The following is a 26,779-nucleotide window of genomic DNA, read 5'->3' as shown; positions in this document are numbered from 1 at the left end:
TTCTCATCTTGTTTCATGTGATCAGTGGATCTGGTTTATTGTTCTTCAATTTCTCTTTTCCTGGAGATTTCACTCATTCACATAAGGACATGGAAATAAAGGAATATAAAAAGATATGAGCTTATAGTGAATGATTGAAAATTAAATGTACCTCCCCGGGTATTCCACACTTTGATAAAGACCCTGATGAAATTACTATCTTTATGATTCAAACTTTTATGTACATTGTATGAAGTAGACTATAACCAAAGAGATTTTTCTCCTGCAGTCACTGGGGAAAATCTATGAGTACCCGATCGATAATCTCCACACTTTACTCTTTGCTCCACACACACAGCATACCCAGTCATTGGGTGTCCGGACAGGTTGTGGGACCGGTGGACCGGACGCGTACTGTAAAGTGCATCTGGTTTGACAATGACGCGCCTCCGTAAACAGTTGTATGAGTTATGTCATGTCAGCTTCAGTGACGGAACGTGATCGGTGGTCGGTCGAGGAGCTGAGCCGCGCGTAAATGCGTATTCAAAGTACACTAGTAGAATAAGCAAGTCAGTCAACCCCGCATCCTACAAGTTTTGTGATCATGGCCTTAAATCGAGCTCTCAGCAAGAGTTTAGTAAGTTGCTTTTTGATGTTTTGCTGTGAATTGTTATTTACCAACAAACAGGTCATGTTACCATGTTTTCGATATATAATTTCAAGTTATTAGCGTGATCTGTTTGTATATAAGGAACCTGTCTGCAGTTAAACGTTAGAGCGGTACGGCGCGGTGTTTCTCTTGAGTGTAGATTCTGCACATTTTGTGTATAGAGCTCTACGTGGTGGTGTGGCTGCTGTGATCCAAGAGCTTCTACATAACATTGTATGGTAGCCCTTATCTACTACATATCGACCACCCTTCTTGAAACCGACCGCGTATAATTCTCGCACTGAACACTTAGTACGCACTTCTCTGCGCGCAAAGCACATAAAAATGGATTGGCTTTGAATATAGATGGTGTGGGAAAACGCGATAATTCACTGTTCATTAATGGTTTTAATCAAGGACAAAATTTCGAATGAATATTTTCACCGAATCGTAATGACAGCACAATGTAATGTCTATGGAAGTTTCTAAAAGGCTTCTAAAAAGCTTTGTACAACACGGTGTTCAATACAACTCGGTTTACGTGCATTGTCAATGCAAAATCAGCGGTCGATCCTAAAGACGCGATTTACCGCGGGGAGCTGAAACGAGGCCACGCAAGTTCGTCGGCGATATTTTTGCACTGAAACTTCGAATCGAAAAGGGAACAACGGCATTTGATAGAGCTGGATTTTCTCAATCACGTAGGTCAAGTTTTTTACGTGAATTTCAGTGTTAAATATTCTTATCAAGCAAATAAACATTAGGCGGTCGATTAGTAGTAGGTCCAACCCTACACAGCGAATGCAATGCTTGCTTTCCCGTCGCAGGGATCGGTTGAGTTACGTAACCAACATGTGACTGTGTCTCACGTAACATACATAATAGACATCTATACGGTAACATACATAACATACATAATATACACGTAACATACATAATCTTCTTCTTCTTCTTCTTCTTCCGATAAAGTGCTGCCCTCAAATGGTCGAGGATGAACGCACTGCGAGAACATGCGCATACGCTGCACCGGGGCAACAGAAATTTGAAATCAGGTGAAAAATATTTACAGGTGCGAGTAAAAATCTCTGGATGAAGAGTTACATCCTACAGAGTTCCCTCAGCGCAGTTTTGAAGGCGATGAGGGATGGGTATGTGGCAGGATCAACAGGCAGGCTGTTCCAGTCCCGGATGGTGCGTGGGAAGAATGAGTTGGCATACGCTGTAGTACTGGTGTGGGGGATAGTGAATCGGGAACAGTGTCCTCTGGTAGATGTTGAGAGCTGGGTCAGGTAAGTCTGCCAATGGATGTCAACCAAGTGATATCTGATCTTATACATCATCAGCAGACGATTTTGGGAGCGACGTTCCTGGAGTGGAGGCCACTTGAGATGATCCAGCATGGCTGTGACGCTGCTAGATCTTTCGAAGTCGCCTATGACAAATCAAGCTGCACTTCTCTGAACCTGCTCAAGCTTGTGTATGTTCCGTTGTGTGTGCGGATCCCATGAAGTCGCTGCGTATTCGACAGTTGGTCGGATGAATGTTGTGTAGACAGCTTCTTTGACTTTTTGGCTGCTATGACGTAGGTTGCGTGAGAAGAAGGCTCGAGTACCATTGGCTTTCTTGGTGACGGTATCCACATGATTGTTGAAATTCAATCTTGAATCGATATGGACACCCAGGTATTTGGTTCAGGGTGAGCGGACAACTTGTAGTACATGGTCATGAATGGTGTAGGAGGCAGGAACGGGATTCCTCTTGTTGGTGACCTGCAAGACCTGACACTTGGTAGCATTAAATCGCATCAGCCATTCTTGAACTGCATCTAAGTCCCTCTGCAAGCGGGTTGTGTCAGCAGGTGAAGAAATGTGCCTGTAAACCACACTATCATCAGCGTATAGTCTGACAGATGAACTTGAGATGCAGTCCGGCAGGTCTTTGATGAAGACGAGGAAGAGCAGGGGGCCCAAGACACTTCCTTGTGGGACTCCCGATGTAACAGGGGATTCCCTGCTCTCCTGGCCATCAACAAGAACAGATTGTGTGCGTGAGTGGAGGAAATCAGATATCCAATCTGCTGTTTTACCATACGTAACCCTAGATCACGAGGCTTTGCAGCTAAGGTTAGACCTATGTTTTGGATGGTTTGTAATGCAATGGTATCTACTGATTAAAGTCAGGCATAACTGGAGAACGAAGCAAGCAGGTTTATACTTAACAGTTAGCATGTTGAACATTTGAACTGTTCAAAAATGAAATAGCAAATGTTATTTCATGAAAATGCTGCTCACCCTAAAGAAAAAAGAGAATTAATGTTAGATTCTAGTTGTCTAGAGAGACTATAATTCAATAAACAATACAATATCCACATTTTCATTTTTCTAGCGTAGCCAAGACCTAGTCTAGAATAAGATCACTTATGTTAGAAGTTAGTTCCAACATTCAACTCCTCCCTCTTCCCTTTTATTTCATCTTTCTCCTAACGATGTCAGAACATCCTACTTGATTCTCACTCTATTCTTCCTTACCACTCTCTCTGTTCCTTTCTCTACCGTCTCCACTAGTGCAACTTCAACTTCTAGCTCATTCGACATTACTGTCCCCCACTCTTCACTTTTTGCCCTCCCTACAACCCCCATATGTCGCTTCCCTCTTCAATTCTCCTCTTTCGAGGCTCTTCTGCCAAGCAACGATCCAGTTAACCCGTTGAGGACGGACTGATTTTGCTACAACACGCGTTTCCCATAGACACCTGCCCGAGTATACTCGGGGACTCGTCCTCAACGGGTTAAGGACTACATACACATGGTGTCACCGCAAATCTTTCTCCCTTATAAGATACCTACAGTATACAGTGTATGTCAATATCAAACCAATCAGAATGTGTTCGTTAGAAAATGAAATTTTGTGGGATTCTATTCGTACAGCATGGTTTACAAATTCTAGCATTTATACAACAGTTCATAAAGCACAACGGTGGGACTTTCTTGCACAGTATATGTATTGAATAGATCTACTCGTGAACAGGCCCCACCAAACAGCATTTACGCGAGATTGATATAGCGGAAGGGCCAATTTCCACTGCTGCATTGGTTACCATAGCATTTTCTGTCCTTTCCTCTCCTTTTTTTCTTCCTTTAAGATATTCTTGGAAAGACTACCAGTACCTTAGAATTCAATGTCCCTCCACTAATTTTACCATAAAAGTACAACTCTACACTACCCTATCCTTGCTTGCTCACGCGTGGGTGCATGCACTACCTGACCTGTAGCCCGACCAGACGCCATGCAAAGCGACACTTGTGTACAGCGACAGGGCTGTGTATAGTTACCTGACCTGCAGTGGTGCCTTTTGCACAATTTTGCCGGAGAGTATATTTTCTTTAATGTGATTTGCCCTGCTGTGTCTGTGACATCAGAAATTGTTCAATCCTATCATGTGACAGTGATGCCTCTGGTCACCTCTCTCACACTTAAACACCTGACAAGCTTTTTCTCGTCACACCTCAAAAAACACCACCTCAGCCCTCCCCCATTAAACAAACACACACACACACACACACACACACACACACACTTGGATTTCCACCTACCAAAAATGTCACATTTTGGAACAATCTGTTTTGTTTTTGTAGTTTTTTGTTTGTGTCTTTTTTTAAATCAGAACAAGCCAATATTGGTCTGCATGTATTATATGTATGCACAAGATCACATGATTTACAGCTGAAAAATACGGAAACTCCGTACTCTCTCAGAGGTGGAAAACCCACTTCCCACATCCCTCACTGCAGAATCTCTGACCTCTGATGACCTAATTGGTATCTCTTGATTGTTGTCATCTTTTTATCCAGCAACGCGATGACCGCACATAGATGTAACAAAAAGCTTTTAAAATTCAGAACTCTTGAATGGGTTGTCAAGCTTTCATCAAACTTCACTATATGTGTACAACAAATTTGTGTTTCTGCCGTCACTGAACCCACATGTATAGTATATTTCAGGTACACATTTATATTCGCTATAAAATTTATAACTGTGCATTGCCCCAAGACCCCTGCATTGCTGGTATATAGATATTAAACACTTCAACAAATCTTGTGTCACCCTATATTGTTTGTGTATTTTATTAAACAGCATATCTAGAACTTTTGAGTTCTTTATTGTAGAGTGTGCAGCAAATCATTTAGTCATTACTGTTAAAGTCTGGAGGCAAGTTCTGTCTGGATCTTGAGGAATTAAGTTTGATTTCACACAGTTATCACATCTATGTATACAATAACAGACATCTGTCAATAGATACCAGAGTGCTTTATTCTTATACAGTCATCTTACAGAAGTAACAGCCTTTTGCCTTCTGAGGTTGTAATACTAGTATGCAATACATTTTGTGGTGATGTTACCTGAAATGCAGTGCAACCACCACTGTTACAACAAATTTACAGTATACATTGTAAGAGGATGTAACATTAAAAACAGGGAAATACTGCAATGTGTTGTGGTATGAAGGTAGTATATTATGTTACATGATTGCAATGAAGCTTTCTGGCTACAGAGGGCATGCTGTTTTCTTAGTCCATCCAAGTCACTTGTAATGACCTACTGAAAAAGTGGATATTTTCGCGCTTGGCCACGTAAGAAATCAAGACATCAACAACTAGAACATAGGGCACTTGCGCTAGCTTGCGGTTGCGTGAAAATTTTTACAGTATCCTTCTATTTTCCACTCAACAGGCTCTGCGAAATGTCACACGATCCCTGCTGGCGTCCCCCGCCCTGCGATGCCTGTCCACGGTCCCCTCCCCGGACCTCTCCTTCCCTGTCACTCACCTGAGCGAAGAGGAGAGCATGATGAAGGAGGCGGCGGCCAAGTTTGCCCGGGAGAGAATCGCGCCCTTCGTCGCCGAGATGGACGCCAAGGGGGAGACACATCCAGAAGTTTTGGAGGGGATGTTTGAGAATGGGGTAAGCAGTTCTGTATCCCCCAAAAAGAAACATTTGCGGCAAATTTAAAGCAGATGGTGATGGTGCAATTTTGTAAATGGAAGCAGGTGGCCTTTTGTTTCAGCATGAAACTTACATGAATTGTCAACCATGAAAAAATTATGAGGATACTACAGTAAACATTTAGGGTGCCTACCAGTAATACAGGGATTTGTTGAACACTCACTACTGGTCAATATAAAACACAACAAAACTAAATGCATACTACTAAACATGTGTAGAATATTACTAGTTGTGTATACAAAAACTTTTATGTGCATTTTACTTTCATGAGATATGGCCCCCTATGAAATTTGCAGAAGTTTTGTGCACACAAAATTTTCTGGTTAAACAGTAGCTCCCAGACCAGATGTGCTCTGCCATTACTGTGAAGTGTACAAATATACCAAAGAAGTGCACTAATTTGACCACATACTGTAAAAACTCATGTATACAGCACGCTTTTTTGTGTTGGGAAATATGTTTTTACAATATCACTCTGCAACACCAATGTATCTATGTGTACTGTACTGTACTGTTAGTCCTTCATGTGAAACAGTACGAAGGGTTTCATCCCTAAACAGACTAAATTCTACTTGAACTACAACCGACATTATAAACATCTCAGGTACATATTGAACAATAAAGAAAAATAATTTTTATATGGAACAATAAACAAACCCTTTGCCCACAATTGTTTGCGACTGATATTTTTGCAAGTCATAGGAAACATGCATGATATGCATGTGTACAGAACGGAAGTGTATCTAGATATGGGCTAACTTTAGCCCCTTATGCGGTTTGTAGAGCAGCCATCTAAAATGCACCCTATTTTGTAAAGTGCCTAATTAAAGAAAATACTACCAACACAGAGCAATAGACACCCTTTCACTTCCAACTGTAAAATTATAGTAATGTAAGTGATATGTACATGAATCAGGTAGTCGTGATAGATGGAGTGTATAGATTCAGAAAAGAGACAATAAAGTATTTGGATCCGAATCATCTCCTGCATAGTTCATGGGAATTGAAGTGGAACCCGAGTATGGTGGACCCGGATCGACGTTCGCCGTTGCCAACATGGTGATCGAGGAGATCTCCAAGGTCGATGCCGGCATCAGCGTGTGCTGCGACATCCACAACACCCTCATCATCACCGCACTGAGGAAATATGGTACCAAGGAGCAGAAGGAGAAATACCTTCCCATGGCCATCACAGACAGCGTAAGTCAATCAAATGTGTCATATGAAGTGATGGAAGTATGAAAATGCAATAAAACAGAAGCAAACGAAGCATATATCACATTGAGGGAGAAAGGTTTGCAGTAAACACCATGTGTATACAGTCCTAGCAGGGAATGTTGCTTGGCAGAAGAAGAGCTTGGAAAGAGGAGAGTTGAGGAGGGAAGCGACATAGGGAGAGTATAACGAAAGCAAATAGAGACAAGGGGGGGGGGGGTAGCAGTGAGCTGAATATTGATGTTGCACTAGTGGAGACAGGAGAAACTAGTGCAACTTCAACACAAAACTTCCAGCTCACAGCTTACTTCACCATGTAAACCTTCAAGCAACACATATCACATTGTGTTTGACTTTGATGGATTTCATGTAAATGTTGTATATTTTGTAGGGGTTATTTTCTGTTTTTTTAGATTTCACATGTCTGCTGATATTTGCTCGAATTAAAACATTACAAGAGTGCTATGTAAAATGTTTCAAGGTGGTAATGCTCTTAAACTGAAGGGATAATGCTTTATGTCTCATGCTGTAGTTGTGCTTCTGAATTGCTAATTGAATCATACACAAATAAAGTTGTAAGGTCCAATCTGTGAACTGTTATGCTCACAAAAGATATGATATACATGTACACAGTACCATATGTTTATTTGTTACCTCCGTCAAGGGAGGAGGTTATGTTTTCATTACCGTTGGTTTGTTTGTTTGTCCATGTGCAAAATAACTAAAAAAAGTTGTGAATGGATTTGGATGAAACTTGCAGGAAAGGTTGAGAATGATACAAGGAACAGATGATTAAATTTTGGTTGTGATCCAGAAGTTTTTATGGATTTTATGAAGGATTTTCGATATTTTGGCAGGTAAGGTCAATGAACTTGGGAGTTCAAGCTGCGCATTTTTGAGGTTTTCATGCGCGCACTAAAGTGTATGCTCTAGTTTCTGTTAGGGCGAGGCGTTGCGCAGCTTTAAGTTGATGACCTAACAAAAGGCTTCTATACTGGGAAATCGGGTGATTTTTCAGCATGCATACATGTAGGTGGAAATCCCTGATCTCAGCTATGGAAGGAACAAGATCAGTGGTGGAAATGAGCTGCCTGGTGGAGGTCTGCGCTCTCAGAGTGCTTCTCTAGTTTAGTGTCAAGTGAAATGCTTCTCTCCTGTGCTATACAGCTCATGAACACAGTATCTAAGACTACTAAAGTTGTGGTTTATCCCGAGCTTTACTTCCACTAGCACTAACAGCTGTAATGAAAGGTACATGTATCAAACGCTCTAGAGGTATGAGAACAAGCTCTCGCTTTCACAGGTAAGTTTTGTGTCCCCAATTTAAGAAGCACTTGATTAACCCTTGTTTTGCAGAATATATTGGCACTACCAACAAAGCCAATATTCTGTTGTAGAAAAAGAACATCTTGTTCTACAGCCTTTACACAAGAGTATGTATTTGACAGATGAGCTACAGTGTAACAAATTGTTCTACGGTCATCGTTGTCGTCACTATTGTTGCTGTTGACATTATTCAGAATTTTACAATCACGTACATGGGGTGGTGTAATCTTAAACAAACCAAAAAAAAAAAAAAAATCGATCAATTAAAATCATTGCCAAGGATAGTTTGCTGAGTAAATGAAAGCTGTTCAAGGTATTTCCACAGCTTGAAAGGAAGGATCATTCCCAGTATTCTCATATCTGCCTGTCAATCCTATTAATGAAAGCCTGAGTGTACGTATGTGTGACTTAATTTCTTTCTCTCACAGGTGGGCAGTTTCTGTCTCTCCGAGCCATCCTCTGGAAGCGATGCTTTTGCCATGAAGACAAGAGCGAGGAAAGACGGTGACGATTATGTCATCAGCGGCCAAAAATGCTGGATCTCCAGTGCTACCTTTGCCAAGATCTTTCTAGTGTTCGCAAACGCCGACTTTACTCAAGTGAGTGTACATACATGTACATTTCTTGGAGGATTCTTGGTTTAACGATCTTCAGACAAGGTAGACATGAATGCTAAAAGGTTGTTAGTGACCCAGAGAGCTTGTGAAGGTAATGTCCCTATTGGTCGTAGGCGACAGTTTTGTCATGCACAAGGACTCTTCAACAACAGTATTTAGCTGGCCCCTCGCCAGTCTTATGATAGGTCAACAGTCACGCAATGATTTTTCATACAGGCAGCTTCTTGTTCATATGTTATTAGGCTTATTATAGCCCGTCGGGACATCTTCCACCATTAGGCCAAAAAAAAAAAAATTGTTGCATTGGCGTAACATGAGATTTTCAAATAGGGTCGGTCGGGCGGATTTTTTTTTTTTTTTTTTTTTGCTACCTGCATTTTACGTGTAAAACTCGTGCTCAGCTCAGTAAACAGTTAACATTAACTTTTACAACTGCTGCACCGAATGTGCTGTGTTCATCTATTCTACAAATCATTTATGAGGCCGATATTACTGGAATTATATCCCTTCACAGAATTTAAAGATGTTGAAATCCCTATCCTGAATGTTTTCACTTCATATTTTACTATTTTGACTTAGATAAGATAGATGCAAATTGACCCATATGTACGATCTTTTCATCGCACACGGCGATCTCTATTACAGTCCCACATATACAGATTCGTGTAAGTTCTCCACACAAGAAACCTATGGCAAAACTGTGCACAATACTGGTACATCGCAGTCTGAATGCTACGTACACACTGAATAAATCTTGTTAGAGTACGTGTCCGTGTTGGAAACAGATGACGTACTGATCAAGGAAGGCTTATGCGAGGCGCTAGATCTCTCCCTCGTACATCCGATATCCCCAGAGCCGTTTCCACTTCCGGGTTTGTGCGATCGCGATCGCAATCAACAAGATATTTGATATCGATAGCAAAAAAAATAATAAAAAAACATGGGGTCGGCGGAATTTTTAGGGTCGGGCGGGTTACGCCAATGCAACAATTTTTTTTTTTTGGCCTTAAAGATGTACCATATCTTTCAGTCTGTAGTGATTGAGTGAAACACATGGGGTGTCCTTAAACGTTGATGCAACAGTGAGATACTTGAGAGTTTATTTCAGGAAATCTAAACTAATTCACAAAGTGTCTATTTCTGTTTTGCAAAGTCTTTATGAGCAGTTGAAGCTATGGATGTAGACATACACTGAATTATGATGAATCATTATATCATATTAAAGGAAATTTGCTTACCAAATCTAGCTTTGTTGTGAATAGATTCCAATGGCAGGCAAATGAAATCACTTCAATTATTTTGTAAGAAACTGATTGTAGTCATTGAGAGATAATGAATATGACAGAAAAGACAGAAGCCAACAGTTTTCTTCGAATTCACTAAAATTGTTTAAGCAAAGATGTGTGATCGAGAAGCCTTTCACTTACGTTCTTTCCCTGAGTAAAAAAAAAAAAAAAGAAAAGAAAAGAGAAGAAGAAGAAGAATGTTTCAAATCCTAGCAGACTTTTGTCACAAATTGGATATATTAGGATATTTCTGAATAATAACAAAGATTTTTTATGGCCATTGTTCATATGACATTGATTTTAGGTGTTGTATTCTTTCTGTACAGTTATGAAGAATCCATATTGCTATTCCTTTTTTTATTCAGTGATAAAGATAATCATGTACATTGCAATCCTTTAAGTGCCTTGAGTGCCACTTGGCACAGGAAAACCCTTAGCATTTTACATTTTATCCGAAGACCGTGGCACAGAATGGGTTAAAGACGAAACATATCCTTAACCTCATGCAGGGATACCGAGGCATCACAGCGTTCCTGGTTGACCGGGACACCAAAGGTCTAGTGATCGGAAAACCGGAGAACAAGCTTGGTATCAGAGCATCACCAACCTGTCCAGTCTACTTTGAAGATGTCAGGGTGAGGTTCCATTACCCTGCTCGGGGCTAATCTTTTGTCTTCCACAACAAGAGAAGTTAATAATGATTATAATAATTATAACGTGCATTTATATAACAATCTAGGAGACTCTCTATACACCTACATAAACTTACTAAACATCAGGAAAAAAAAGGTTGTTTTTTGTTGTTGTTTTTTAGATTTTGCAAAGTGCTTGGTGACTGCTGCACCTCTAAGTTTATCTGGTGACCTATTCCACAAAACAGTGCGTCAGTGCAAAAGAATACTGTATACGCCATATATTTCGCGAGTCTAAATTTTCGCGAATCGGGAATTCCCAGCGATTTTGCGAGTGGTTAAATTCGCGATAGTGGAGTCCTGTACTGAACAGAGAAATGTACACGCATTCGTCATATTCACATTGGGATCACAGTCAATATTTTCGCGTGTCTTTAATTTCGCGAATAGCACCGAACTCGCGAAATTCGCGAAAATGAAAACCTCGCGAAATATTCGGCGTATACAGTAATCTCCATATGAACAAGTGGCTGAGGCTGGTACAGTAGGTGAGCACTTATCAGAAGAGCGGAGATTGCTTGTAGATACATGTATGTATGTATGTATGGAGTAATGATTTTCCTAGAATAGGAAGGGGATTTACTGAGTATAACCTTATGACATGGAGGAAGAATTTTTATAAACATTGTCTTGGCTTGACCCAACCAAACCAACAAACATACACAATGCCTCCATCATGGAATGACATGATGCAAGTGTGTGTACAGTCCTTGGTCCCTTACAAACTTTATAGCCTGCCACCAGTTCATATCGTAGGCAATCGCCTGTAGTCTGCCGGTGTGACTAGTGGTTCCACTAATCATTTCCATTTCCAATCTCTGTCAAATGCTGCTATCAATGTTGACTTTGATCTGATACTTACACAGATTGATTACACAATAGTCTTGATAGATTTATCCTTCTCCTGCCTGTAGTCCTTAGACTTACATAATGCAGCACAATGTAGTGCCCTGCTGCTGTTACTGCAAGTATTCTGATAGGTGCCTTCTGAGTTAGTGCAGTTCAGTGAGTGGCTCCACCAGTTTCCATGATAAATAAATACCATCATCATAACTCCAGTTTTAAGTGAAAGGACTTCTACCAGGTGCTTCTTGGTAATTGGTCCTATCCTAATTTTGTTGGCAGTAAATCTAGATGTTATTACCTCCTCATCAATGAACCTAAATTGGCCTTTTGTGCCTCTGCACAAAAGTTGTAAGTTGTCAAGCCATGTAATTAGCATTCAATCAATCCTTGCCCTATCCCCAACCCCTGGAAGAATGAAAGTTAGTAGTGCTAGTGAGCAATCTATTCAGTAGCAAGTCAAGGAAATGTTAAATTCTTTCTACATTTTCCTTTTTATTATTCTGCCATTGTGACATCACAAATTGTTGTGAAGTTTCCATTGGGAGAGGGCAGCACATGGAATTATCCCCAAGCCTTTAAGACTTCAGAACTCAATGACAGGTTGTCAACTTTACCTCATGCTTTCACTGATGAGTGTTTTGCTTTAATGGTTGAGTCTCGATGAATTGGAAATTGGTTATGCTATGAGTGCCCTTTGTATCACATTGGTCTTCACGTGAGATTGTTACATTGTAATGCCTTTTTAGGGATTTATCTAACCAAGTTGGTGTATTGAGGGTTTTTTTTTTGTTTGTGTGTGAGTTTCTTTGTGTGTGTGTGTGTGTGTGTGTGTGTGTGTGTGTGTGTGTGTGTGTGCTGGGGGCAGGGGTTGACCAAGTGTAGACCTTCCAACTATTCTTAATTTGGAAGAAAGAATCTGAATTTTGACAATTTGCAGCTCCTGTTTTAATAGGAGTTTCTTATTTTTCTAGATGATTCTACTACACATTCCTATTGGAAAGCTCATTCTTTCCTTCATGTACTTTTTAGCCAAATCATCCCTATTTTTCCAGTCAGAAAGGTCCGGAGATCTGCAAGAGCCAACAAAGAAACTTTGGAAAAGAAGTTGTAGCAAAATGTGTGGGCACATTATGGTGTTGTTGTATTCCTGTGTATTCATGCATAAGTGGATGAGGTATTACAGCATACAGAGTTTACATGCAACTGCAGAATGATTTTTGTTCGGGATATTAGCCAACATAGTTTTGGTTTCTCTCTGTGTGTATATGCTAGGTACCAGCCAGCAATGTTCTTGGCGAGGTTGGCAAAGGCTACAAGATCTCCATAGAGCTGCTGAACGAGGGAAGGATTGGTATAGGAGCCCAGGTATGTATGTATGAATTGGCATATTTATCCAAACTCTCACTCTGCCATGATATCCCTTCATCAAATGATAAGCAGAAAGTTTTCTGAACTTGCATGGGGTCCCTATGATCTCAAGGTTGTAAAAGAAGGCAAAATATCCACATGTGAGACTTTTTCGGCAGGAATTTTATGTTTAGCTACACTTTTGTTCAGTATTTTTTTAAGAGTTCTTACTGTACTCATCAATGGTTTGTGAATATGTGTAAATGCAGATTCGTTCTGTTCTAGCATTCACAGTGAATTAACAGTCTAGTGTATCATCTGAACATGACTGTGTAAGTGTATTTTTGTTTTTACTTAATGGCATATTATTATCCTCTAAAGCACCTGATGCACAAATGTGAACAAGTGGAACCCTGCGACTGTTGTAGACATGCAATAGGAGTAGATGTTGTACTTGTGTGAATTCCTATCCCTCAGACTTATTGGCCCGAATTCACGAAGGTGGTACAATTTTGTCCATAGTTTAAACCATGGACAAGATTGTACCACCTTCGTGAATTCAGGCCTTTGAATGTATTGCGTGCATGTGTGTGTTTATGTGTGTTTGTGCTGTGTGTGTGTTTGTATATGTTCATGTATGTGTATGTGTGTGTATGTATACTTTCTCAGTGTACATCCGTTTGCCACGTTACCCTGGGAATTCAGTGCAAAGTACTAGTATCTGTTTTGTCTTGTATCGTGTGACAGATGATTGGACTAGCCCAGGGCTGTATGGATGCCACGGTCCCATACGTCATGGAGAGGGAACAGTTTGGGCAAAAACTTTGGGACTTCCAGGTAAATTTCAAACAAAGATCCATATAAATGGAGAAAAAAAAAACAACAACAACAACAACTGTAAGTCACCGGAGTACATTCTATTCATAATGTCTGCAATTAAAATCTGACAAGACTAATGTTTGCCAATTTTTTTTTTTTTTTTTTATGTCTGCATTTGTGTTATCTCTCTATCCTCCGTCTGTCTGAAGTGTACTCTTACTTGTAGCAGAGTACTGTATCTTCCTATATTTTGTGAGGCTTTTATTTTTCATGAATTTCATGAGACAGATGCTTTTTGAAAATTTGAACACAAAATAAAATAGTATCTCTGATCCCGACATGAATATCACATGCTCATGTACATTTCTTCAGGTTTTGTTTGTTTGTTGTTGTTTTTTGTTCGAATGCAATTATGCCAGTCTCAAATCCTAATATACCTGAATGATCATTACTTCTAAGTTATTAAGCCAGGAATTACATTATGTTTCACACATTTGCAGCAGAAGAATTGTTTTTGTCAGTTTTTGTATATGATCAATGGAGAATTATGAGGTGATGACATCATCAGCTCACTCATTTCCATATTCATATTGACTGTTCAAGAACTGTTTTGTGAAAATTAGCAAAACTTTGCAATTTCATTACTCCCCACAATTTTATCTAATTTTAATCAAATTTTCACTTTTGTGCATGTAAAATTATACTCTTTCTTTTCAGACTAAGTTCTATGTATCTGATTCTGGTCCGGAAGTCTCTTTTGATACAGGATGAAATTGCGTTTTAAAGTTTAAAATATATTGATGGGTTGTATTCACAGGTTTTATGAAATAGATATGCAGTTTGCCTCTCTTTTTATTTTTCCTCTCTTTTTTTTTGGGGGGGGGGGATGGGGCAGGAGTAGATATTTTACCCCTTTTCTTTGCCAAAATATGATGTTATTCCCAATGAATAGGCATACCTGTAAAAAATATTATGATGTCAAATCCCATCATGTTCATTCCTCATCAATGGGCATACCTACAGAAAATATAATTAGGCCCCCCAAAAAAATGGTTTGTTTGCCCTTCCCGACCGACCGAATCATCTTCTGCAAATTTGTGAACGGTTCCAAACCCAAAATTATCCATTTTAAGCTAAAGAAAGAATGGAAAAAAAAAAGTCTAAAAATGTTTTTTTCATCTCATCGACCCGTCGTTATCGTGTTCGGGCTGTGCGGGGCCGCAGGCTACGTTTTATAGCATGCATTGCATGCTAGCTACCTTTTTGGCTCACGTGCATAGGTAGTGCGCTAGCTAGCTAGCTACCGTACTAACTGCGACCAGCAGCCCCATACGCATAGCGTAATGAGGTTGGAGACTGTAGCATTCAGGATCATGACAGAGTAGTATCGCGGACAAATATCAACTTAAAATCGAAAGATTTCTTCAATTTGAAGACTTACCAGTGAAGTTGAAGTATTGACAACAGGGTTCGTGCAACGTTTGGTTCTGCCAATAGTCCTTTTCTGTTCGAATTGATGACTTAATGTGACTCGGTCGAGAGGAACCTGGGAGAGCTACACTGAATTGACGGCCAGTGCATGCGCACAAATTTCAAATCCATCGACTGGATAAGATGTCTGTGTGCGCATGTGGGGCTGCTGGTCGCAGTTAGCTACCGTACCGGCCGCGGCGCAGCGCAGCGCGACTGCCAAGATGGCTACTTTTGCAGCATCCGTTACCAGCTGTCATGGCACCAAAACTGTTTGGAGTTCAGTTGCCAGCATCTCACTGGAAGGTACTTTTTGGAGCTGTTTGCAAAATTTAACAAAGATGAACGTTATAAGTGTTTGTCAGTGAGTGTTTCTGCCTCGCCTACTGGGCCCTGGCAAGACGTAAATTTGAATGAATCCCTTGGGAGTTTTTTTGCGCCACATCCTGTACAAAGTTGAACTAAACCGTTAGAACTCGGAAGTATTGCCAGAAGGATGAGTGTGTATTACGAGATGCCCTGCCAAAGTTACAAAATTACATGGGTAAAAAGGGTATTAAAAAAAACCAAAACAAAACAAAACAAAAACACAAAAAAACGACCTACCGACCCTCTTGGGTTTTGACAGTTAAGGGCAAACAAACACTTTTTTTTTGCCTTATGTTGTATCCCATTGTGAGAACAAGGAAATGTTAAAAGTATTTTGATTTATAGATGTTTTTTTCAGGTGGTCTGAGTAATGAACAGTTCCTCCTCCTTGTTTGTTGCTTGTGTGGATCTTAGGTTTTATAATGTGAGTCTGAACCGGTATGCTTTTTATGCCTCCGCCACGAAGTGGTGCCGGAGGCATTATGTTTTCGGGTTGTCCGTCCGTCCGTCCGTCCTTCCGTCCGTCCGTCCGTCCGTCCGTAATGAATTTTGTGGACAAGGTAACTATCGAAACCTGTTGAGGTATCCTAATGAAACTTGGCATGTATGTGTATTAGGGGTGAAGTTGTGCCTATCAACTTTTGGGTGCACATGCTCAAGGTCAAAGGTCAAAAGGTCAAGGTCAAATACATAAAATTTCACTATTTCCACCATATCTATTGAATGCCTGAAGATATTTTCTTGAAACTTAGTGTATACATGTATTACCCAATTAAGATTCTCTGGTGAAAGTTTGGGTCATGAAGTCAAAGGTCAAAGGTCAAAAGGTCAAGTAGAAATATTAAAACTTCTTTTTTTTTCTCTGTACCTTGGAAAATTGTTCAAGGTATCTTCATGGAACATAGTATATACATGTACTGACTGGAAGTGATTATCTAGAGAATGGAGGGTTCATGGGGTCAAAGGTCAGGGGTCAAAGGTCAAGTGCAAGACTTCAAAATTTTACTATTACCCTCATATTTATGCAATGCCAGCAGGGTTATTTTTTTACACTTGGTGTATGCGTGTGTAACCTAATAGAAATTCTCTGGAAAGTTTTTTTTTCTCTCATTTTGCCTCAAAGGTCAAAATGTCAAAGATCAATTGAAAGTGCTGAACTAAATTTTTCCTCCATATCTCGGAAGTGGCTCAAGTTACCTTGAAACTTAGTACATATTATGCATGTTCTACCTGAAAGTAATTATCTCATGAATTTTAGGGTCAAGGGCCAGATGAAAATGGTAACAATTTACTATTCAATTCAGAAATTGCACTTTTTCTCCACACCTGTACCTTGAAAATTACTCAATGCCTAAATGTATGAATGGTTCAAAGTCAAGTTAACCCTAAAAAGACTGGGGGGGGGCCTAAAAGGCCCCCCCCCTCGACATTTCGCGCAATTACTCTGCAACACGCAATGCTCTCGCCGCGATGCTCTATGACTTTTTTTTTTCGAGTTTCCCGCACATTTTGACACCAAATTTGTGACGCCCGGGGGTATGGTCCTGAAGTTACATAACTTTTTGTACGTGCACGTGAGGCCGAAAATGGCTCAAAAATGTGATTTTGTGTACAAAGTCAATGCAAATTCAGTTTTTTCACATGGTTCATATAAATATGCTTATTTTTACTCTCAATGGCTAAAATTAATTTGTTTTAGGAGTATTATGCTTCAGAAAGTGTCTGCCACAAATTCTGTTAAAAAAACCAACAAAAACAAAAGGTTGAAAAAACAAAGAAATACATAAGAAATTCATATAACAATAAAATACATAAGAAATTAATCTTGATACCAAATTTTTTTTCAAGTACATTTGCTAAGAATGCCACAAAGAATAATTAGACCAAAAATGAGCACTTTTGGAGCTTTATTTTCTGATTTAGATCAAAGAGTCTGATTTCTCGCATAAATTAGCATAATTAATCAAAATAAAATAAAAGAAGACTATTTTGTAAAATTTAAATATACGATCTTGTAGATTACATCGCACACTACCATTGTGCAAATTTCCGCGGCGATCGCGCGATCCACGGCCGAGATCTTAAGGGGGGGCCCTTTAGGCCCCCCCCCCCCAGTCTTTTGAGCTACCAAAATAGCCCAATCTTTTTAGGGTTAAAGTCCTTAAATCTCTAGATACATGCTCTCCTATTCATCCAATTAAACCTACGTCAAGGAAGGTGAACATTCAACACATTTGTGACAAACTTGTCATTCCAATATTTTGCCAATTTTGTGAAAATGTAATCACACAGTGTCCACATGTACTATCTAGACCTATTGGGAAAATCATGCATTATGGCGGAGGCATACCAGTCGCCAAAGCGACATTTCTAGTTCTAGTTGTTGCTAGGTTGGACAATGGTCAAACAAGCTCTCTAGTTGTCAGGGAAATCTTTGGTTCTCAGGGTCTACATAATGTTTTAATGCATCCTCAAATTCCGTCAACCTTCAACTCCTCAGAGCATGCAGCACCAGGTAGCGCACGTGGCCACACAGATCGAGGCAGCACGCACCATGATCTACAACGCCATCCGGCTACGCGAGGCCGGGCTGCCCTTCATCAAGGAGGCGGCCATGTGTAAGCTCTTCGCCGCCGAGACAGCTGCCCTGACCACCACCAAGTGCATGGAATGGATGGGAGGTGTGGGATTCACCAAGGATTACCCTGTGGAGAAATACTACCGAGACTGCAAAATTGGTGAGCATTCGTCAGCTGATTTTTATCTATTTTTTTATTACCCCCGCCAAGGAAGGAGGTTATGTTTTCTTCAGCATTTGTTTGTTTGTTTGTCTGTGTGCAAAATAACTCAAAAAGTTGTTAACCGATTTGGATGAACTTACAGGAAAGGTTGAGAATAACACAGGGAACAGATGATTAAATTTTGGTAGTGATCCATGAATTTTTATGGATTTTTGAAGGATTTTTTATCTTTTAGTGTATAAGGTCAATGAACTGAGGAGTTCTACCTGGGCTTACTGGACGTTTACATCCGCGCACTAAAGCATGTGCTCTCACAGCGTTAACAAGAGGCTACTATATTGGGAAATTCCATGCATGTTTTTGTGGAAATGAGTTGGTAGTTTGGCGGAGGTCTGCACTCTCCGAGTGCTTTACTAGTTTATTATTTTGTTAAGATGTTTCATGATTGCTTTGAGTCTATTAGTAAACCACTTCTTTAGCTAACTGCTCAAGTGGGTTCATGTGCAGTATGTTTTCCCCTGTCATGTGTCTCAACTCATCCAGATGCTGAATTTGTGTTTGCTTTTGTTTTTTGCCTTTTGTTAGTTTCTTCTTCTTTGTGACAGAGCATTGGTATAATTTAAGCAAAATTGGAAAAGACTAAAACAAGTGGAAAGGATTCAAAATTCATCACAGGAGAGAGTGGCTCTGCCACAAACAAATAATAATTATTTATTAACTTGCTTGATAATTGTCCCAAATTGTTATGCAGAATATACTGTCATAAAATTGAGGCATGATGATGCCAAGTTGATGTAGTATACAAATGCTTTTACAAACTTGAAAAGCACTCTGAGTGCGCAGACCTCCGCCAAGCAGCTACTATACTTTCCACCGAGGAGATTTTTCTCCTCTCCACTCCTGGGGAAAAGCTCTTTAGGCTTTTCCATAGAGATCAGCGATTTCCACCCAAAGGTATACATGCTGAAAAATCGCCCGATTTCTCAATATAGAAGCCTTTGTTACGTCATAAACCCTCAGCTGCGCGGCACGCCTCGCCCAGCTGCAGAAACTGGAGCACGCACTTAAGTGCGCGTTTGAAAACCTCAAAAATGCGCAGGTTGAACTTCAAGTTCATTGACCCTACCTGTCAAAATATCAAAAATCCTTCTTTAATTCCCCCAAAATTCTCGGATCACTTCCAAAATGTAATCGTTTGTTACTTGTGTCATTCTCAACCTTTCCTGTAAGTTTCATCCAAATCCGTTAACCACTTTTTGAGTTATTTTGCACAGGGACAAACAAACAAACCAATGGTAACGAAAACATAACCCCCTCCCTTGGCGGAGGTAATAAAGAATATATACATTTTCTCTTGAGTTGTAGTAGAATGAGCCAATTTGATCACAGAAAGCTGGTCAAATCATTTTTTTTAAAAAATCTGTGGATGTCATTATTGAAATTTGTTTGACAAGGGAAACCACCAAATTTGAATACTATTAAGAGTAAGCACTATGAAATATTAACCAATTCCAAACAATGTTAGTTTTGTGTCTGCTGTCAAATCAGTATAAACACAATGTAGTGTGAAATCATCATATTAGACATGTTTTGATGTAGCAAATATGAATGTTAAAAGTAATATCTTTAAACTGATAAAAAATAACTTTAGAAATCATGTTTCAGTCTAAAAACAAGCTTGATTTCCTGGATGTGAAAACAATAAATATATAGATTTGCAATACAGAAACCTCAGAAATAATGAGCTGAAAAAAGTAACACTTATGAAGAGCTAAGCTATTCACCTAACCTTTCAGACTCGTCCAAAGACACAGTGAGCACATATAACCTGCCACGATATTTATCAAATTGGAGACCCAATGCTATATCTTAGCCTTTGGGTGTTAAGGTACACTACCGTAGTCATGCTACATTTTCACACTGGAGCTGTGGTTCATAGACTAGTCTTTACATGGATTTGTGGGGTTTGTGCCTGTTTTGTTTTTGTTTTTTAAAACCACAAGCATGTGCCAATATGCACCCCCTCTTTTCACACTGCAACACCGGTGCATTAAACTCCCATTTAGGCCCCGGTAAGAAAAGGCCTTCATTTCCTCTCGATAGAACAAATGTAATTAAGAAGGTTGCCGCGTGAAATGCCAGAGGTGATGTCTCTAATTCATTAAGTGCTCTACGGACGCACCGTTTGCAGCTGTTTGGCACATGCACGTTTATGCCCTGACACGCCCTGGCCTTGATTTGAAGCTAGAGGAGCTATGTTTTGTGATGGTATTTGACATTAACCCTTCTGTTGCCAGGCCCATACATCATTATGATCCTGAGGGTGTGTGAAAGTGGGTAACACGACATTTGCTCTTGCGACAATCGCTCCAGAGTTATTTTCTCCAAGGACTTAATGTTAGGGAGGGTTGTGATAGGGTACATTCGGTTTTAGTTTGATGTGAGGATTAGGATTAGGGTTACGGTTATGTATGTGGGTTGAGTCTATGTTTGGCTTAGCGTGCAGAATTTTCATGGAGCGATTGTCGCAGGAGCACGTCATGGAACTGAGAGAATGATACTTGATTTTCAATGTAGAGAGTTAACGAAAGAAGAAGAAAAAATAGATGCCATGTTAATTGATATACATGCTCATAATTTCCCTGCTGAGCAGCAGCTTTCACAGGTTTTCCTTATTGTTTGAATTCCTTTCGATTGATTATGAGAATTTCATGAGAAAATGAATAATGTATGAGAGGAGTTCCACAATGTGGTAAGCGCACATACAGTACCCAAGTTCTATTTATAAATTGAATCAGCATAATGTATGCCTGTCGAGTGGGCAGCCATAGGCCTGTCAGTGAATTTAATTAATTTAATTACCTGTAGCTTTCAATCTATCCAAATTGCAAATTGAAGAGGGTGATCCAGCTACTCCAATTTTCTTTATCCAGAATGAAAACTAACTTTGACGTTTGGTCAGTGATAATGCCACTAACTCTAAAAGAAGGTATTGACATGAAGATGGTCATTTTGATGAAATGATCATCTCATCAATCTTTTAGCCATTTATCTTACCATGACCATTAATGAGACCAGATATGACTCCCTTTGAACTCATATTCATGCCCACATTTGCAAGCAGAATAAGTTTGGGCTTTATTTTTGTATGCAGTGCCTGACGTGTAAAAGGCCTATCATCTTGTCACTCCTTGGTTGCAGAAACCAAACAAATAAGTAAACTAACAAGCAAACAAATTACACAATCACAAAAGAACAAAAATGCACTATCCCATTGAATGTGATGTACATGTAGCGTGGGAGCAGCAGCCCCAGTTTGTGGTGATTACTGACCCTTTCGATCTCCCATTACACCCATCCTCTCTAGTAATTCTCTTCTCTGCTATCATTTTGCTGCACAGGCTCAATTTACGAGGGAACCAACAACATCCAACTGTCGACGATAGCAAAGAAGATCAGGGAGGAATACTTGAAGCGATGAGGGTCTAACCCATCTAACCAGGTCTCCAGCATTTGTCTTCATATGTGCTCAGATGCCACGCCCACCAAGACCTCGACCTCATGGCCCTAAATCTTCAATTTCCTTGTCTTGCAGTAACTCTCTTTGTAGAGTACCAAAGTGTAATGTTATAACCATTTATCGCCATGGAAACTGGTTCTAAGCAACCTCACCTGGCCCGGTCTGTGAGCACTATTGTTGCTATAAACCATACTCGCATCTGGTTCCAACCCAAGTGGTTCCAACCCAAGCTATAACAAAAGACTGTGACATCATCACTTTGGTACTCAATAGGTATTATGAACGAGGGAATAAAGAACACTTTGGGTTTTATTTTGTCCTGAAATTGGAACAATTTTTTTTAAAGGTATTTGTATGTCCATTAAGTTATTTGGAGTGGTCAGGGTGAAAGAACTGTCTGTGACGGGCACTCTGATTCTTCTTCTTTTCTTTTAATTATGTGGTATAGCCAAGGGATAATGTGCTTTCACAATATATTGTTAGGGGCATTTAGAGTGTGCCCTGCACTTTGTAAAGCTGGTGGGTTCAGGCTTTATGATACTTGGTTGTGGTTTCGTGGCATTATGTGAATGATATTATGTGTGGAATTTTGTAAAAGATGGCTGAAGGTGAATTTGCATTATGAGAGAAACGTCTTGATGACCAACAAAAGCGTCAGCGAAATCAGATGGGAATCCCATAGATTGTCCACCTGTCTGAATGTCGATTGAGTTGTCTCGAATGTGGGGGGCTCAATATTGCAATCTTCTTTCTGTGACATCACTTGCATAGAAATCTCTATTTGTTCGTGGATATGATTATAAAAACTTAGCAGGGGGTGTCCTCGTTTTATTGTTTGGTATGAAGGAGTGGAGATCCTCTCTCTATGAGTCCATCTGACCTAACATCCTGGGAGGGGCTCAAGATTGCATTGGTGTGTTTTTTGTTTGTTTGTTTGTTTTTTTCTTCTGCTACATAAAACTCCCCACATAAATCTTGTGTATTGAAATTGTTACGACCAAAATCACTCTGAGAATGATCGCACAAAAGAAACAATCAACTGATGTTCAGGCGGTTTATTAACAGTGATATTGTGGGTACAGACTCGTAATCGGTTCTCACATCAGTACAATAATGATCACTATAAGCAAATATAAGTCAGTAATGGAATCACTTACTAAATCACGAAATCCCTACAGTTTTCTGGTAGTGTCCAAATACGATGCTTGATGCACAAATGAATGATCCGTGATGCACCGATGAATGATTCCTTCGACGTAAATCCAGAGGCACAGGTTACAATAGTCCGCGTTATAAATCCAGGGTATAGTCCACGATAGATGTTCACGGCGAAACGCGCAGAATCCAAACGTTGTGACGACCACGTCCAGTTGATGCGTTTAATGATGATTCACTTTATAATGTCCAGCGAGGAATCCAGCCCGTCACAGCTTTGCCGTAACAATGTCCGTTGACACTAAAATATGGAGTCTATCTCCAACGTAGGCAAATTAATTCTCTGCAGGCAAAATGTCTCCCAGGCCTTATCTCCACAAACACAGTTTGTATAGCAGGTCAGCAGGTAACACAGGACTGACTATAACAAGTCGCTTCAGAGCCAGAAGTGACGTAACTCTCAGAGCAGAGGTGTTGGGTACTCTGCCTACCTCAGAATTTCTCCTGCTTATATACTATCCATTCACCCCTTTCTAGTACATTCTGTAATTTTCTCCAACCTGGGGCCACATACCTGAACATACTAGCAAGTCCAAATTCCAGGAATCCTGGATGACTCACTGCCTAATATGTGCATAACATCATTGCCAAAATTAACTACCAATCACATTGGGTTACAAGGGCAGTGCCTCTCTCAGCCAGCACTTCCTAGAATTTTCTGGAATGGGTTAAATCATTCTAGATTGAGTGAGCTATAATGTATTTCCTGTCACATGCATACATGTACTGTAGCTACATTGTATACCATGTAGAAAATTCTCCACTGATCTGGTCAGCCTGTATGTACTATATCTATATCATATAGAATGTTCTCCATTAATCTGGTCACCCCGTGTACATACACATTAAACAACCATGCATACAGCCTTGATACATGTACATAACTACTTGTGTGTACATTTGTGACACCATCCCCCATGGGAAAAAGAAAGCCTTGCCGTAGCAAGGGTTTCTTTTACCTTCACAATTTCTCAGTGTTATTTACAACGAATGTGAGGTAAAATCCAACTCAAACAACCATAATCACATACTATCACATGCCTTTTGAAAAGCTGCATTGATTCCATGTTCTCTTTTCATGGATACCAGTTACATTGATATTGCTTGGATTCTCGGAGCTTATACAATCATGTCAAACTGTTTTGCATACATTAATGGATATGCTAAACACATACAATGTACACTGTAAGTGATATGCGGTGAAAACTTTTCACCTTTGATACTCTCTTCATGTTACACTCTTGACAAAGCGTCAGCAATTACATTATTTTTGCCTGCCACATGTTTGATTTTGAGAGCATATGGCTGCGTCATCATGCTCCATCTGAACAGTCTATTGTTCTTCATTTTGAACCGGTCTAAAAAGACCAAGGGGTTGTGGTCAGTATAGACCGTGATCTCCCCTTTGCTATTTGTCAAGTACACTTCATATTGCTGGAGGGCAAGGATGAGACTGAGAGCCTCCTTCTCGATAGTTGAGTATTTCTTTTGGTATGCATTCAACTTTTTGGAAAAGTAGCTAACCGGTCGTTCAGTGCCTTCTTCATCTTCTTGGAGCAAAACCGCTCCCACTCCTACATCACTAGCATCGATTGCCACTTTGAATGGCTTTTGGAAGTCAGGAGCTGCCAGAACAGGCTCATTAGCAAGGACTGCTTTTAGTTTCTCGAAGGCCCTTTGACACTCATCAGTCCAGGTGTACTTTGCCTTACCCTTCAGCAGGTTTGTTAGGGGGGTGACTACAGTGCTGAAATTTGGCACAAATTTCCTGTAGAAACCAGCCATGCCCAGGAATCTGAGCAACTCCTTCTTGGATTGGGGAATGGGAAAGCCTAGTATAGCTTCTACCTTGGCTTCTCTTGGCAATACCTGTCCCTGACCGACTACATGCCCGAGATACACCACTTTGGCCTTTGCAAATTCACTCTTTGCCAGATTACTCACCAATCCGGCCTCCCTGAGTCGATCAAAGAGTTGCCGCAAGTGTGTAATGTGCTCTTCCCACGTGTCACTATACACTAGGATGTCATCAATGTATACTACACAGTTGTCAAGTCCGGCAATGATTTGGTTTGTCAGCCGTTGGAAGGTGGCCGGAGCATTTTTCATGCCAAATGGCATTACTTTGCATTGGAACAAGCCATCTGGTGTGGCAAAGGCAGAAATCTCCCTGGCTTTGTCGGTCAAGGGCACTTGCCAGTATCCCTTTAGAAGGTCTATTTTACTGACATATGCAGAATTTCCGACCCTGTCGATGCAGTCTTCTAGTCTGGGAATGGGGAAAGAATCTGTTTTCGTCACAGCATTTACCTTTCGGTAATCTATACAGAATCTTTGAGACCCATCCGGTTTGGGCACCATGACGATTGGGGAGCTCCAACTGCTTTTACTCGGTTCTATTATGTCATTGTCTAGCATGTATTGAACCTCTTCCCTTACTTTTTTCAGTTTGCTCGGGTTTAACCTGTAAGGGTTTTGCTTGATAGGGTCAGCATCTCCTACATCAACATCATGTACAGCCAGAGGGGTGCAACCTGGTTTGTCTTTACACACTTCTTTGTACTCATGTAACAGACTAGTCACATCTTTCCTCTGATTTTCAGGTAGGTAGTTCAGTGCCTCATCTACTTTCCCTAACATCTCTGAGTTAGACAACCTGGCACTAGAGGGCTCACTTCCATTCTCATCTTGAGCTTCTCCCTCTTCATCTACTTCCTCTTCTACCACCTGAGCTACACCTACAGGCTGACTAGCCTTTCTCTCATAGTACTCTTTCAGCATGTTTACATGACACACCCTCTGATCTTTTCGTCTGTCTGGCGTACTGATCACATAGTTCACATCATTGAGTTTCTTTTTGACACAGTATGGGCCACTGAACTTGGCTTTGAGTGGTTCACCTTGTATGGGCAGCAGTACAAGAACTTTGTCACCTGGTTTGAAGGTTCGGGCTTTGGCATTTTTGTCTGCCTTTCTCTTCATTGAGTCTTGTGACACTTTCACGTGTTCCCTAGCTACCTCACAAGCCTTTGAAAGCCTTTCACGAAACTTTGACACATAGTCAAGTAGGTGGACCTCATCATCCTTAGTCATGAATTTCTCTTTGATGAGCTTCAGTGGGCCCCTAACTTCATGACCGTACACCAACTCAAATGGGCTGAAACCCGTCGACTCATTTGGGGAGTCCCTCGTTGCGAACAGCAGGAAAGGGATGCCCTTATCCCAATCCTCGGGATATTCCTCACAAAATGCCCTAATCATTGTCTTTAGGGTCTGGTGGTAGCGCTCCAACGCACCTTGGGATTGGGGATGATAAGCTGACGATTTCAGCTGCTTCACACCCAAACGATACATCACCTCTTGAAATATGCCTGACATGAAATTTGACCCTTGGTCAGACTGCACTTCCTTGGGCAGCCCATACCTAGTGAAAAACTGCACTAGAGCATCTACCACAGTCTTGGCAGTGATATTTCGCAATGGGATAGCCTCTGGAAACCGTGTAGACATATCCATGATTGTCAAGAGGTACTTATGACCCGACCTAGTCCTAGGCAAAGGTCCAACACAGTCGACTAGAACCCGACTGAATGGTTCTTCAAACGCAGGTATCGGAATCAATGGCGCCGGCTTCACTGAATGCTGTGGTTTACCAGCCACCTGACATGTGTGACAAGTCTTGCA

General features: G+C 40.5%; 1 protein-coding gene across 1 annotated transcript; it reads left to right on the top strand.

The window, feature by feature from the left end:
- The first annotated feature begins 573 nt into the window (after nucleotides 1–573).
- Nucleotides 574–22,792, top strand: LOC140241647 (short/branched chain specific acyl-CoA dehydrogenase, mitochondrial-like). The gene is made up of 9 exons (XM_072321388.1): nucleotides 574–616; nucleotides 5,360–5,590; nucleotides 6,626–6,832; nucleotides 8,602–8,772; nucleotides 10,586–10,711; nucleotides 12,887–12,979; nucleotides 13,709–13,798; nucleotides 18,120–18,357; nucleotides 21,762–22,792. Exons 1-9 carry the CDS (start codon nucleotides 584–586, stop codon nucleotides 21,839–21,841), a joined length of 1,269 nt encoding a protein of 422 aa, XP_072177489.1. The 5' UTR covers nucleotides 574–583; the 3' UTR covers nucleotides 21,842–22,792.
- The last annotated feature ends 3,987 nt before the right edge of the window (nucleotides 22,793–26,779 follow it).

The sequence above is a fragment of the Diadema setosum genome, chromosome 18, assembly GCF_964275005.1.
Source record: "Diadema setosum chromosome 18, eeDiaSeto1, whole genome shotgun sequence".
Taxonomy (NCBI): Eukaryota; Metazoa; Echinodermata; class Echinoidea; order Diadematoida; family Diadematidae; genus Diadema; species Diadema setosum.
Note: the sequence above shows the minus strand (reverse complement) of the source record. Positions and strands in the feature narration are given on the sequence as shown.

What these genes read in the sequence shown, in the direction of transcription:
- LOC140241647 (XM_072321388.1), top strand. Translation starts at nt 584, where the DNA reads ATGGCCTTAAATCGAGCTCTCAGCAAGAGTTTA. An exon ending in GAGCTCTCAGCAAGAGTTTA is followed by an intron (nt 617 to 5,359) that starts GTAAGTTGCTTT and finishes TCCACTCAACAG; the next exon opens with GCTCTGCGAAATGTCACACG. An exon ending in CAAACGCCGACTTTACTCAA is followed by an intron (nt 8,773 to 10,585) that starts GTGAGTGTACAT and finishes AACCTCATGCAG; the next exon opens with GGATACCGAGGCATCACAGC.